We start from the raw sequence: 14062 nt of genomic DNA on the forward strand, positions 1-14062 counted from the left end.
CATACAGTCTCAACCTCCTACTCCTGTGATCATTTGGGATTTGGTAGGGGTAGTGGGACAGTGTAGCAGAAGGCCTTTGTTCAGGTGGTTTTGACAGTGAACTAAACCAGTGAAACCGGAGGGAACTGGCCATCCTGATTCACATGGGAGACCCAGACAGGTGACAACTGAGCCTCCTCCTTCTGCAGTTCAACATCACTGGTACCTGCTTGAATGACTCAGATGATGACTCGCCAGACTTGGACCTTGATGGGAATGAGGGCCCGCTGGCTCTATTGATGTCTAATGGCAGGTGAGGTGGGAAGAAGGCGCACAGATACTGGGACTGTTGGTGGCAACATGCCACTAACATGGCATGGAATTGGGACTTGGGACTGGAACACGGGGAGGGACTGCACTTGGGCAAATAGCCTGATATTATCAGATATTATTGCTCAGTTCAAAGAACCATGGTTGTGTTTATGGGTAGGTAGAGGAGAGGTCCAGAATCTAATTGGCAATCCTGAGAAAAATTTTGTGAAAGTTCCAGAAATTTTAGCAAGTCAGTGGGTCAGAACCGCTGGCAGGTATAAGAGGTAGTATAGCATACTGGTTAAGAGCATTTGTTTTGTATATATCTTTGGCGATTCAATGTTTAGGAGTTTATTTTGCAGAAATATTTGCACAAGTGTATAAAGAGAAATGTTCACATCATTGTTTATAATAGTAAGTAATTGGAAACATGTTCATTAATAAGGGTTGGATAAATAAATTATGGTACATCTCTAGAATAAAATACCATGTAGCTGTTAAAAAGGAATGAGATTACTATCTATTGACATGGTGAAATGTCCAGGGTAAATTCTTTTTTTTTTTTTATCCTCACCCGAGGACATTTTTTTCCATTTTTTGCACAGATAGAGTGGGAGGGAGAGAGAGGAAGAGAGAGAGAGAGAGAGAGAGAGAGAGAGAAACATCGACGTGAAAGGGACACATCGAGTGGCTGCCACCCGCACGACCAACCAGGGCCGGGGACAAATTGCAACCGAGGTACATGCCCTTAGCGGGAACCGAACCGGGTCTCTCCGGACCGCAGGCTGATGCTCTAACCGCTGAGCCAAACCGGCCAGGGGTCCAGGGTAAATTCTTAAGTGAAAACATCAGTTTATAAAATTATATGTAGGGGTAGTTCCATTTTAATTTTTAAAAAATGCATGTTGTCCTGGCTGGTTTGGCTCAGTAGTTAGAGCATCAGCCCTCAGACTGAAGGTTCGTGGGTTTGATTGCAGTCACATGCATATACCTGGATTTCAGATTTGATCCCTGAGCCCTGGTCATGGTCATGTAGTAGGCAACTAACCGATGTGTCTCTCTCACATAGATGTTTTTCTCTCATTCTTCTCCCTCCCATCCAGTCTGTCTAAAATTCAATGGAAGAATATCCTAGGGTAAGGATTTAAAAAAAGCCACAGTTGCTGTGGTTCAGTGGATTGAGCGTCATCCCATGCACCAAGAGGTCACCAGTTTGATTCCCATGTCTGGGCACATGTCTGGGTTGTGGGCCTGATCCACATTGAGGGCATGCAGGAGGCAGCTGATCAATGATTCTCACATCGATGTTTCTATCTCTCCCGATTCCTCTCTCTGTAAAAAAAAAAAATCAATAAAACATATTTTTAAAAATGCATGCATGCATATGTATGCTTGTGTAGAAAAGCAATATACAGACATTTTCCTTTATTTTTAATTTAATTTTTTTGAAGAGGTTTAAATTTTAATTTATACAGTTTAAAATTCATAAAGCATGAAAGAATACATACTGAAAATTTTTGCTCCCACTCCTTTCTATTCCCCAGTTCCCCTCCCCATGGACAACCAATATCAGTGATTTTCTTCCAGAGATATTTATACACACTCACGCAAATAGATATATTTATTATTTTATACTTGTCAACCAAACTTGTAATAGTAGTTACCTCTGGAGAGTAGGATAGGGGCGATAGGAGAGGACATTTTCACTTCAGTAGCATTTTAATTTTGCACAATGAGCATGCATTGCTTTTCTTAAAATAATTTTTAGCATAAGATTTATTTCTAAAAGAATAAAATAAAAGCTGTTTACAGCCAAAAGCATGGGCTTGGGAATCAGAGAATTTTGAGTTTGAATCTCAGTTCTGACATGTATTCAAGTGTGACCATAGCAAGTTAGTTAACCTGTCTGCCTCATGTCCTCATTATATCTCTTCTATAGATAAAACTTAACTTAGGGTTGTTGGAGGACTAAATGAGATAGTGTATATAAAGTGCTTATTAGAGGGCCTGCCACATAGTAAATGCTTATGAATGATAGCTCTTATAAATATAATGATGAAATAGAAGGTGCAAGGTGATGATGGTGATGATAATGGCGTGGGTGTGAACAGATGCCGAGTAGGTCATCAGAAATTCTGAAACACGTAGGCAGGCAGAGGAAGATAGTAAATGTTATCATCTGGACACTCAAAAAACCAAACAGGAGTAGTCAAGAGCCAAGTACAGAGTAGGAACATTGTGGGAACACAGGTGACAAGTATATCTTAATAGCCTTTTTGTAGGAAAAGGTCGTTTTCAGATCCCGAGAGTGGGTGTAGTAGGTCCACCTAGCTGAGAAATAAGGGAAAATAGAGTGTGAGAGTAGGGCAGATTCTGAAAGCAGCAGAGCTATCCTTGGGATTTGAGAACCTAGTTACTAAAGAATAAGATTAGAGGCTGAGGATTTGGGGAGCTGTACCCTCCCCCACAGCCTGCTGGTGTAATAAAGTGCTTCTTTAAAAAAAAAAAAGAATAAGATTAGAGAGACTGTTGAGCATTGCCTTTGTCCAGAACCAGTGATAGTTTTCTGGGGAAGAGAAAATTGAGAGTCCTAAGGGTCCCGCCTGTAATGGCTATTGAGGACACTTTGAGACATTTTCCCTTTCCCTACATCTATTACTTCCTGAAGCTGCAAGAGGTGGCTGTTATATGAACCTACAGAGTCAAGGTATAGAAATATTTACAAACCAGATGATATTATGTCTGGGTTTTTCTCCAAAGTAATCCAGTGTTTTGCAGAGGCTGAGGTGTAAATGAAACAAAATTGGCTGTGTGTGTTGATAATTGCTGGAACTTAACTGGGTGATAGGTACATGGGAGTTTGTTAATACGTTTACATTTTGGTATATGTTTGACATTTTTCATAATTAGAAGTTAATAAAAGATCTGGGTATAGATAGCTACCATTTACAGAGCACCTACTCTGTATTTTACATACATTATTTTATTTAGTGCTCACAACAACCCTGAAGGTCAGTGTTGTTAACTGTATTTTACTAATGTGGAAACTGAGGCCCCAAGAACTTAATCATAACATTAGCTACCATTAGGCACTTGCCATGTGTCAGTCTCTGCATTAGCTCATTTAATTCTCCCAACAACTCTATGAGGTAGAAAACGGGCCAATTTAATGAGAGCCAATTCACTGAAAGCTAGTTCACCAAATTACTATTTGTGAAATATATCAAGTATACTAATTTACCAAAAATGTGTTGTTTTTTTTAACAGTGAGGTTTATTTTAGCAGTCTGTACTGCTGAATATTGTTCACCATGTATAGTAGGATTATTTAAGCTACTTTTGAATTGTTGTTTTTTTAATCCTTACCCAAGAACATTTTTTTGCATCTATCTTCAGACAGAAAGAGAGGGAAAGAGGGGTGAAAAGAGAGAGAGAAACATAGATGCGAGAGAGAGACATTGACTGGTTGCCACCCACACAGCCCCAGGGCTGGGAACAAACTGCATCCGAGGCACGTGTCCTTAACGGAAACTGAACCTGGGACGCTCCAGTCTGCGGGCCAACGCTCTAACCACTGAGCAAAACCAGCCAGGGCTACTTTTGAGGTTTTTTTTTTTTTATTTTTTTTTTTTTTACTTTCTTTATATATTTAAACATCTTTTTTGAGGTATAATTTACTTACCATACAGTTAACCTGTTTTAAGTGCACTATTAAATAACTTAATAAATTTAAAGAATATGCAGCCATTACTACCATCCAATTTTAGAACATTTCTATCATCCCAAAACATCCCTTATACCCACTTATAGTCAGTCCTGGTTCCCTTCCCCAGGCCCAAGCAACCACTGATCTACTTTCTGTGTGTATAGATTTGCCTTTTCTAGACACTTCATGTAAATGGAGTCACACAATGTGTGTGTGTGTGTGTGTGTGTGTGTTTTTGGTGTCTGACTTCTTTCACTTAGCATAATGTTTTTTAGGTTCATCCTTGATGTAGTATGTATCATTAATTGGTTCCTTTTTATTGCTGAGTAGTATTCCATTTTATGGATATACCACATTTGTTTATCTGTTCACTATATATCTGTTGGTGATATCCTCTTTCCCCAACAAGACCATCATTTTCCTATTGTGAATAATGGTGCTATGAGTATTTGCATACACATTTTTCTGTGGACCTATGTTTTTGTTTCTTAGGACTAAAGTTTTGGACCATATGATAACTCTATTTTTAACTCCTTTTTAAAAATTGTTTTTGTTAATCCTCACCCAGGGATATATTTCCACTTATTTTTAGATAGAAGGGGAGGGAGGACGGGAGAGAGAGAGAGAGAGAGAGAGAGAGAGAAAGAAAGAAAGAAACATTGATGTGAAAGAAGCACATTGATTGATTGCCTCCTGCATGACCCTTACCCAGGCTGGAGATCGAGCCTGTAACCCAGGTACATTCCCTTGACAGCGAATCAAACCCTAGACCCTCGGTCCCCGGGCAGATGCTTTAACTGCTGAATCAAACTGGCCAGGGCATATTTTTAATTTTTTAAGAAACTGCCAAACTTTATTCCAAAATGTCTATACCAATTTACATCCTCACCAGCAATTACGAGTTTCTCCATATACTGATTAATAATTATTATTCTCTGTCTTTTTTCATTGATTGATTTTAGAGAGAGAGGAAGGGAGAAGGAGAGAGAGATAGAAACATCGATGAGAGAGAACATCGTTTGGCCACCTCCTGCATGACCCCCACTGGGGATCAGGCCCACAACCTGGGCATGTGCCCTGACTGGGAATTGAATTGGTGACCTCTTGGTGCATGGGTTGATGCTCAATCACTGAACCACACCAGCTGGGCTATGTCTTTTTTATTATAGCCATTCTGAGGGATGTAAAGTGGTATCTCATTGTGGCTTAATTGCTATTTCCTTTAAGACTAATTATGTTGAGCATCTGTTTGTGTGATTATTGGCCATTTGTTTATTATCTTTAGAGAAATGTCTATTCATATCTTTTGCTCATTTTTAATTGGTTTATTATAGAGTTTTAAGAGTTATTTAAATATTCTGGGTACAAATACTTTCCCAGATAAATGATTTGCAAATATTTCTTCCCAGTCTGTGGCTTGTCTTTTCATTTTGTTAGTAGTGTCTTTTGAAGCACGAACATTTTGAATTTTACTAATCCCACGTCACAGATATATTTTCCTGTGTTTTCTAGACATTTTATAGTTTTAGCTTTTACATTTAGACCTATGATCCATTTTGAGTTAATTTTTGTGTATGATGTGAGGTAAGAATCCATATTTATTTATTTGCGTATGATAGCCATTTACTTTAGCACCATTTGTTGAAAAGAGCATCCTTTCCTAACTGAATTGCCTTGGCACCTTTGTCAGAAATAAATTGACCATAAATTTAAGAGTTTAGTTCTAGACTTGCAGTACAGTTCCAATGATGTATGTCTGTCCTATGTCAATATCACTATCTGGATTACTGTAGCTCTATAGTAAATTTTGAAATCGAGTAGTATAAGTCCTTCAACTGTGTTCTTTTTCCAAATTGTTTTGGCCATGTTGAGACCTTTATATGCCTGTATACATTTTAGTATTCACTTATTAATTTCTACAAAAAAGTTAGCTGTATTTTGATAGGGATTGCATTGACTCTATAGATCAATTTCGAGAGAATTGCCACCATAACAATATTGTGTGTGACTGTTTTTATGTTCTCTTTCTCTCTAGTACCAAGAGGGTAAAGAGCTTATCCAAGTCTCGGCGAGCCAAGATTGCAAGGAAGGCAGACAAAGTTAGGCTAATGGCAGAACAGGTGATGGAGGATGAATTTGATTTGGATTCAGATGATGAACTGCAGATTGATGAGAGATTGGGAAAGGAGAAGACAACCCTGATAATAAGACCAAGTGTGTACCTGTTCTTTCTCTTTCCTGCCTTGTCCATTTCACATTTGTTTTTGGTCCCCTTGACAGATTCCAGACATTATGCCTGAGCTTGTTGACATTCTGATTTACCAGCTCTGTAGGCCTCCGTGTAACCTTTGCTCTAGAGATTTATTTATAAGATAATTACTAACCTCTCTAAATTAGTTGTTTGTGGTGTTGGCTCAGATGTTAATCTTAGCTTCATGATAAGTGCATTCCATTATTTTCTAGAATTCCCACGAAAGTTGCCCCGTGCGAAGCCTTGCTCTGACCCCAACCGAGTTCGTGAACCAGGAGAAGTTGAATTTGACATTGAGGTAGGAGCCTGCTCTGTATCTAGTCTTTTGCTCATTCTGGTTATAGAGACAGAAGTCAGATTGTCATTCTACTTGGGGGAAAAAATGATATCCTGTGCATTCAGTGCCTCAGGTATTTATTAAGTGAAAGACTGTGTACTTAGTGCTGTTGAGCATATAAATGGAAGATTATAATTTTGTTAAAATATTTTTAAAATCTTTAATACAGAGTAGAATAAAAGGCAGTTTGACATAGCAGAAAGAGTATCTGATTTGGAATACTGTATCTGATTGTGAGCTTATACAAATTATTTATCTTCACTGAGCCTTAGTTTATCTATCTGTAAAATGGGTTTTATATTACCTACCTCACAAAGATGCTGTGGGAATTAAGATGAAAGAGTGAGTATTCTCTTTAGTACTAGGTTTATACTTGGTGCTCAAAAGATACTAGTTTCAGGAGTGAGACTGTCAAACCTTTATTGGGCCCTTACCTGACCAATCCTAGGCAGCTGAGGTGATATCCTCTTTCCCCAACAGGAGGACTATACAACAGATGAAGACCTGGTAGAAGGGGTCGAAGGCAAGCTTGGGAATGGGAGTGGAGCTGGTGGAATTCTTGATCTGCTCAAGGCCAGCAGGCAGGTGGGGGGACCTGACTATGCTGCTCTCACGTGAGTACTGGCTTTGATCTCCCCTTTCCAAGGCAGCCAAACAGCATATTCCCCACCCCAACCCAACCCGGCCCACCCCCACGCAAAGGGCTGAGCTAGCCAGTCAGCAGATATTTATCAAGCTATTTAAAGGGATAAAGAATTAGCCAGGGCATTTGGAATTAAAGAATAAAGTAGACATGAAATCTATCCTAAGAAACTTAAGATCTGAGAGAGAAAGACTGTACAGACATCAAGTGGAATCAGTTTTGTATTTTTGGAAGTTGGAAGATACAAGGAAGGAGAACTGGGTCTTTTTTTCTTAAAAAAAGAGAAAAGAATGCAGCATGGATGAACAGGGCGGGAGATGCACCTCTTTTTGCCATCTTGCCTGTTGTCTATGGAGAGCCTTGAAGCAAGAAGGACTGGCCTTTTCATGAAAACAGTCTTTGATACTATCTGGATCCTTTAGTTTGACTTCTGGTGTTTTACCTAGTATGATTCTCTTCTTCCTCTCACCGTGATCCCTCAGCTGTTGTCCCTCCTCCCTGACTATTCTGATGACTGGTTTCCACTGACAACTAGAGAAACTACCTAATCATTTCTCTTCTGTTTCTTGCAGCGAGGCCCCTGCCTCTCCCAGCACTCAGGAGGCCATCCAGGGCATGCTGTGCATGGCCAACCTGCAGTCCTCATCATCCTCCCCAGCTACCTCCAGCCTGCAGGCCTGGTGGACGGGGGGGCAGGATCGAAGCAGTACAAGCTCCAGCAGTGGGCTGGGCACAGTGTCTAGCAGTCCTGCTTCCCAGCGTACCCCAGGGAAGCGGCCCATCAAGCGGCCAGCATACTGGAGAACTGAGAGCGAGGAGGAGGAGGAGAACGCCAGTCTGGATGAACAGGACAGCTTGGGAGCATGCTTCAAGGATGCAGAGTATAGTAAGGGCACCTGAGCACTTGGGTGCAGTCCAGAAGGGCACCCCCCAACCCCAGTCTCAATCTCAATCCCAATCCCAATCCAGGACAGCTGAGTCGTATTTTCTTAATCTAGAAAATGGGAATATCTCATAGGTTGATGTGAGAATTAGAGATGATGCTTGTACAGAGCACCTAACGTGATGACTTGTTCATGGGTGGCCCTCAAAAATTGGTAGCTGTTATTATAATTAGCTATCATTCAATTTTAGTCCAACCTTCACTGCTGGTTACTTTTCCTTCTTGCCTATTTTACTTCCATCACCTGTATTGTTTGTGTTCTATGTCATTCAGTTCATCCCTGGCAAAAGTGGGTTTTTTACATTTATGAGATGACTCCTTTTTTTAAGCTAAGATGTATTAAGTACTTCAGTGTATAAAGTATTTTTTTTATAGTATAGCTGACCTCAATTTTTTTTTTAATTAAAAAAATTTTTTTCTCTATTGATTTTAGAGAGAGAGGAAGGGAGAGAGAGATAGAAACATCGATGAGAGAGAGCATCAGTTGGCCGCCTCCTGCATTTCCCTCACTGGGGATGAGGCCCACAACCTGGGCATGTGCCCTGACCAGGAATTGAATAGGTGACCTCTTGGTGCATATTCAACCACTGAGCCACACTGGCTGGGCTAGTATAGCTGACTTTAATATAGGCTTTTGTTTTGGTATTATTTTTAAAAAATTAATCATATTAACCAAAATTAGAACAAGATAAAGTAGAAATTACCTTTGACTAATACTTATCCCCCTTTGAGGCAGGTAACCTTTGTTATCACTTTGATTTATACCTTTCATTTTCTTGTATTTATATGCACATATAGATATAAACAAAGAGAGGTGTAGTGCTGTGGTTCTACAGCTTTCTTGGATATCTTTCAACATCAGTTCCTAGAGATATACTTCATCAATACATATAAAGATATACCTCTTGCAAAATAGTCTTATAGCATAGCTGTACCATCATTTGTTAAGCCATTCCCTATTAATTAACATTTAGGTTGTTTCTAATATTTTACTGTTACTAACAATGCTTCAATGAAAATCTTGTAAATAACCCTTAGTGCCCATGTGCCAGCTAACATTTCTCAGGGTGACTAGACCTGCGGGGTTGAAGAATGTGTACAAAATAAATGTTAATAGTGCTCAAATCCCCTTCAAAATGGCCAGGTTGTGAGCAGTGTTTGAGAAAAACCTGTTTCTCCACAGCCCACAGCCTTACCAGCAGTGGATGTTATCAGCCTTTTTAATTTTTGCCAATCAGATGGCAAAACATGGTGTCTCATTTTGTTTTGTTTATTGACCCTTCTTTATTTCTTTTCTTTTTCTGTGAATTATTTATTCAGTCTTTTACCCATTTTCAATTAGGATGTTTGTTTCTCTTATTGATTTGTAGGAGTTCTTTACTCTACATTTGTTGGGGTGTTTTTGTTTTTGTTTAATATGTTTTTATTGATTTCAGAGAGAGGAAGGGAGAGGGAGAAATGGAAACATCGATGAGAGAGAAACATTGATTGGCTGCCTCCTGCATGTTCCCAACTGGGGATCGAGCCCGCACCCTGGGCATGTGCCCTGATTGGGAATTGAACCAGCAACCTCCTGGTGCATAGGATAATGCTCAGCCCACTGATCCACACCAGCCGGGCTATTGGAGTATTTTTAATATATTGTGAAAAAGTTGAAAAATATTTTCTTTTTGTCTGTTGCTTGCATTTTAATTTATGGTATCTTTTAGTATGTTTAATTTATGGTATATTTTAGTATGTAGAAGATTGCAGTTTTTACATAGTCATCTTTACCATTTTTTTTGTGTTTTATGGCTTATGTAAGAAGATTTTCTGATATTTCACCTAAAACATGTATCGAAGTTAAAATTTTAGCTCTTTTTTCTGGAATCAAGTTTTGTGAGTTGTGGGAGGTAAGAATGTAATTTATTTTTTTCCATATGGGTAGTCATTTGCCCAACACCATTTACTGACTAGTTCATCATTATGCCCCTGATTTGAAGTTCCACTTTTGTCATAAACTAAATTCCCATGTAAATCTAAATTTGTTTTTGTACTCTATATTTCAGGTTCTGTCCCTTAATAGCTATGTGACCTTGGGCAAGCTAGTTAACCTCTCTTTACCTACCTCATAGGTTGTTGTGGGGTTCAAGTGAATTAATATAAAGCACTTATAATATTGTCTAGCACATAGTAAGTGCTGCATAAGTATTAGATATTATTATTATGTTCCATAAAATAATTTTGTCCATTTCTGTGGTAATAACACATAGGTTAGTTACTATAGGTCTTGTGTCTGTTAAGGCAAATCCCTTCTTCATAACTTGCTTAGGACCTGAGGAGACCACAGAAGCTCATCAAGGCCATCATCTCTGTTCTGAGCTGTGATTGGTCTTAGGGGCATGCCAGTTTCCTTGACTACTAATCCTACCTTCAGCAGATAGTCACATCGGCCTACAGTCAAGACATTTCAGACCTGGACTAACTAGTCCCCTTAGACAGTGGTTCTCAACCTTCCTAATGCTGTGACCCTTTAATATAGTTCTTCATATTGTGGTGACCCCCAACCATAAAATTATTTTTGTTGTTACTTCATAACTGTAATTTTGCTACTATTATGTCTTAGGTAACCCCTGTGAAAGGGTCCCCCAGGTTGAGAACTGCTGCAGGCTTAGAACGAACAACTCAGTCAGCCTCTGCTTCCCCATCACCCTCCCTGTCCCTGCTTTGCCCAGCAACACCAGAAAGGCAGTTTAATAAGGAGATGCCAACCCACTTGTTCTTATTTTTCCAGAATTTCTAGACTGTTGAGCTTTTCTTATTCCAGACGGATTTAAGAATCAGCTTGTCGAATTTTATGAAAAATCCTATTAGGATTTTTATTAGGATTGCATGGTATTTGTAGATAAATTTATGGAGATGTATTTCATCAGAGGCCTTTCTGCTGTAATGGGATGTGTGCATTCCTGTACAACATCCCATCCTGAACATTTGTACATTAAAAATAATAGAGCTTACAAGAAAAAAAAATCTCTTTGGCATTGAAGCCAAAATATTGACCCAAATAATGACAGTGCTAATACTAATCCTTGCTCAGTTAGAGCCCATTGGAATTTGTACCCAGCATCAGAGTCAGTGGATCCTTTGTAGCCTTAAACCCATTCTTCCAGATGTAGGTTTTTGAGGGCATTTGCTTATGTTAAATTAAAATCTGATCCAGGGCCTAGCCTTCAGCAATCTTTTTTTTTAAACACAGGGAGAAGTGTCTTCACAAGTTCTTCATTTGCTCTCTCAGCCATCCTCCTTTCCTACCAGAGCTTAATTTTGTAGAAAACAGAGCCACCATTTGTTCTTCTCTGATGGGAGGCACTATTGCATGATTTTTGTCATTTATCTGTAGGTCTTCATATATTGCTAGGACTTTATCTGTAATTGTGGGAAAATTCACCACTGATTGACTATTTTATTTTTTTGAAATATGTTTTTATTGATTTTTTTAGAGAGGAAGAGAGAGTTGGAAACATCCACGTGAGAGAGAGAAAATCAATTGGCTGCCTCTTGCACTCCCCCTACTGGGGATCGAGCCCTCAACCCGGGTTGTGCCCTGACCAGAAATTGAACCAGGACCACTCAATCCATGGGACAACACTCAATCCACTGAGCCACACCGGCCAGGCTGATTGACTATTTGAAAGTGTACAATTCAGTAGCATTTAGTGCATTTAAAGTGTGGTGCAATTACTACCTCTCTCCATTTCTAAGATATTTTCTTTTTTATTTATTTATTGTTTGGCTGATTGATTTTTAGAAAGAGAAAGGATGGGTGGGTAGGAGAGAGAAAGAGAGAGAAACATCAAGTTGTTGTTCCACTTATTTATGCATTCATTGTTTGATTCTTGCATATGCCCTGACTGGGGATAAAACCTGCAACCTTGGCATAATGGGATAATGCTCTAACTAACAGAGCTATGTGGCTAGGGCCCAAGACATTTTCATCACCTCAGAAAACACTCTGTATTCATTAAGTAATTGTCCCTATGTCACCTTCCCCTTATTCCCTGGAAACCACTAATCCGCTTTCTGACTGTATGTATTTACTTATTACGGATATATCATATAAAAGTAATCATAAAATATGTGACCTTTTGTGTCTGGCTGCTTTCACTTAGCATAATTTATTTTATTTTTATTTTTTTATTAATTAATTTTTGTTACAGATGTTTCTCCTTTTCCCCCCACTGATTCCCCCCTCCCCCTCCCTCCCTGCCCTTTCCCCAGTTTGTTGTCCATGTCCACTGTTCATGCATACATGCATATAAGTTCTGTGGTTTATCTCTCCCCCACCACTCCCTCTTCTGGGGATTGTCTGTCTGTACCCCACTTCCACGTCTCTGGGACTACCCTATTCCTCAGACTGTTATGTTCATTACATTCCACAAATAAGTGAGATCATATGAAACTTGTCTTTCTCTGTTTGGCTTGTTTCACTTAGGATGATACTTTCCAGGTCCCTCCATGTAGTCTCAAAGGATAAGAGATCTATCTTTCTTACAGCTGCGTAGTACTCCATTGTGTATATGTACCACTGCTTTTTTATCCATTCGTCTACTGTTGGACACTTGTTTCTAGATCTTAGCTATTGTAAATAGTGCTGCTATAAACATGGGGGTACATATATTCTTTCTGATTGCTGTTTCAGGCTTCTTAGGGTATATTCCTAGCAGTGGGATCACTGGGTCAAATGGAAGTTCAATTTTTAATTTTTTGAGGTAACACCATATTGTTTTCCATAGTGGCTGCACCAGTCTGCATTCCCACCAGCAGTGCACTAGAGTCCCCTTTTCTCCACACCCTCGCCAACACTTGTTGTTTGATGATTTGTTGATGGCGGCCATTCTGACAGGTGTGAGGTGATACCTCATTGTTTTAATTTGCATCTCTCTGATGATTAGTGATGATGAGCATTTCTTCATGTTTCTTAGCCATTTGTATGTCCTGTTTGGAGAGGTGTCTATTTAGTTCTTCTGCCCATTTTCTAATTGGGTTCTTTGTCTTCCTTTTGTGGAGTTGTATGAGCACTCTATATGTATTGGAAATTAACCCCTTATCTGATATATCATTGGCAATTATAGCATAATGTTTTCAAGGGTCATCCAAGTTGTAGCATGAATCAGTATTTTGTTCTTTTTTATGGCTGAATAGTATTCCATTGTATGGATATGCCACTATTTGATTATTCATTAATCTGCTGATGGGCATTTAGGTTATTTCTACCTTTCGACTGTTATGAATTATGCTACTAAACACATTTGTGTGCATTTTTCTATGTGTACATAGCTTTTCATTTCTCTTGGGACTATAAGTAGGATAGAATTGCTGCATCATATGGTAATTGTTTGCTTTACCCTGAGGAACTGCCAAACTGTTTTTTACAATGACTGTAGGAGACGTGTCACCTTAGGTATATTGAGTCTTCTAATCTATGTACCTGGTATGTCCCTCTATATTTAGTCTTTTTTTTTTATTTCCTCAGTGTTTTATAGTTTTCAGCCTACGGATCCTGCATGTTTTGTTAGATTTATTCCTAAGCTCTGTGTTCTTTGGTGATATTGTAAATAACTTTTTTTAAACCTTGTTTATCGCTAGTGTGTGTGTGATTGAGTTTTCTGTGTTTTCCTCGTATCTTGCAAACTTGGTAAATTCACTTATTCTGGTTTTTCTGGTGTATTATTTTTTCTTTTGTATAGATGATCATGTCATGTGCAAGTAGGGACAGTTTTTTTTGTTTTTAACACTATTATAGATGTCCCCCATTTCTCCCTCTTTGTTTCCCTCCACCCAGCTTCCGCCCAAGTAGGGACATTTTTATTCCTTTCTTTCCAATCTGTATTATGTCTTTTTTTCTTTTTGCCT

At 39.0% G+C, this 14062-nt stretch overlaps 1 protein-coding gene across 2 annotated transcripts in view; it reads left to right on the top strand.

Annotated features, from left to right (window-relative positions):
* PHF8 (PHD finger protein 8) overlaps positions 1 to 14062 on the top strand; it is a 113106-nt gene that overhangs the window by 61870 nt on the left and 37174 nt on the right. For both annotated transcript variants that reach the window (XM_036270364.1, XM_036270365.1), the window contains exons 14-18: positions 189 to 292; positions 6032 to 6210; positions 6460 to 6545; positions 7065 to 7198; positions 7800 to 8113. In XM_036270364.1, coding sequence (XP_036126257.1) covers positions 189 to 292; positions 6032 to 6210; positions 6460 to 6545; positions 7065 to 7198; positions 7800 to 8113 — 817 coding nt within the window. The remainder of the gene's footprint in view (positions 1 to 188; positions 293 to 6031; positions 6211 to 6459; positions 6546 to 7064; positions 7199 to 7799; positions 8114 to 14062) is intronic.

This window comes from Molossus molossus, unplaced genomic scaffold, assembly GCF_014108415.1.
Source record: "Molossus molossus isolate mMolMol1 unplaced genomic scaffold, mMolMol1.p scaffold_m16_p_2, whole genome shotgun sequence".
Taxonomy (NCBI): Eukaryota; Metazoa; Chordata; class Mammalia; order Chiroptera; family Molossidae; genus Molossus; species Molossus molossus.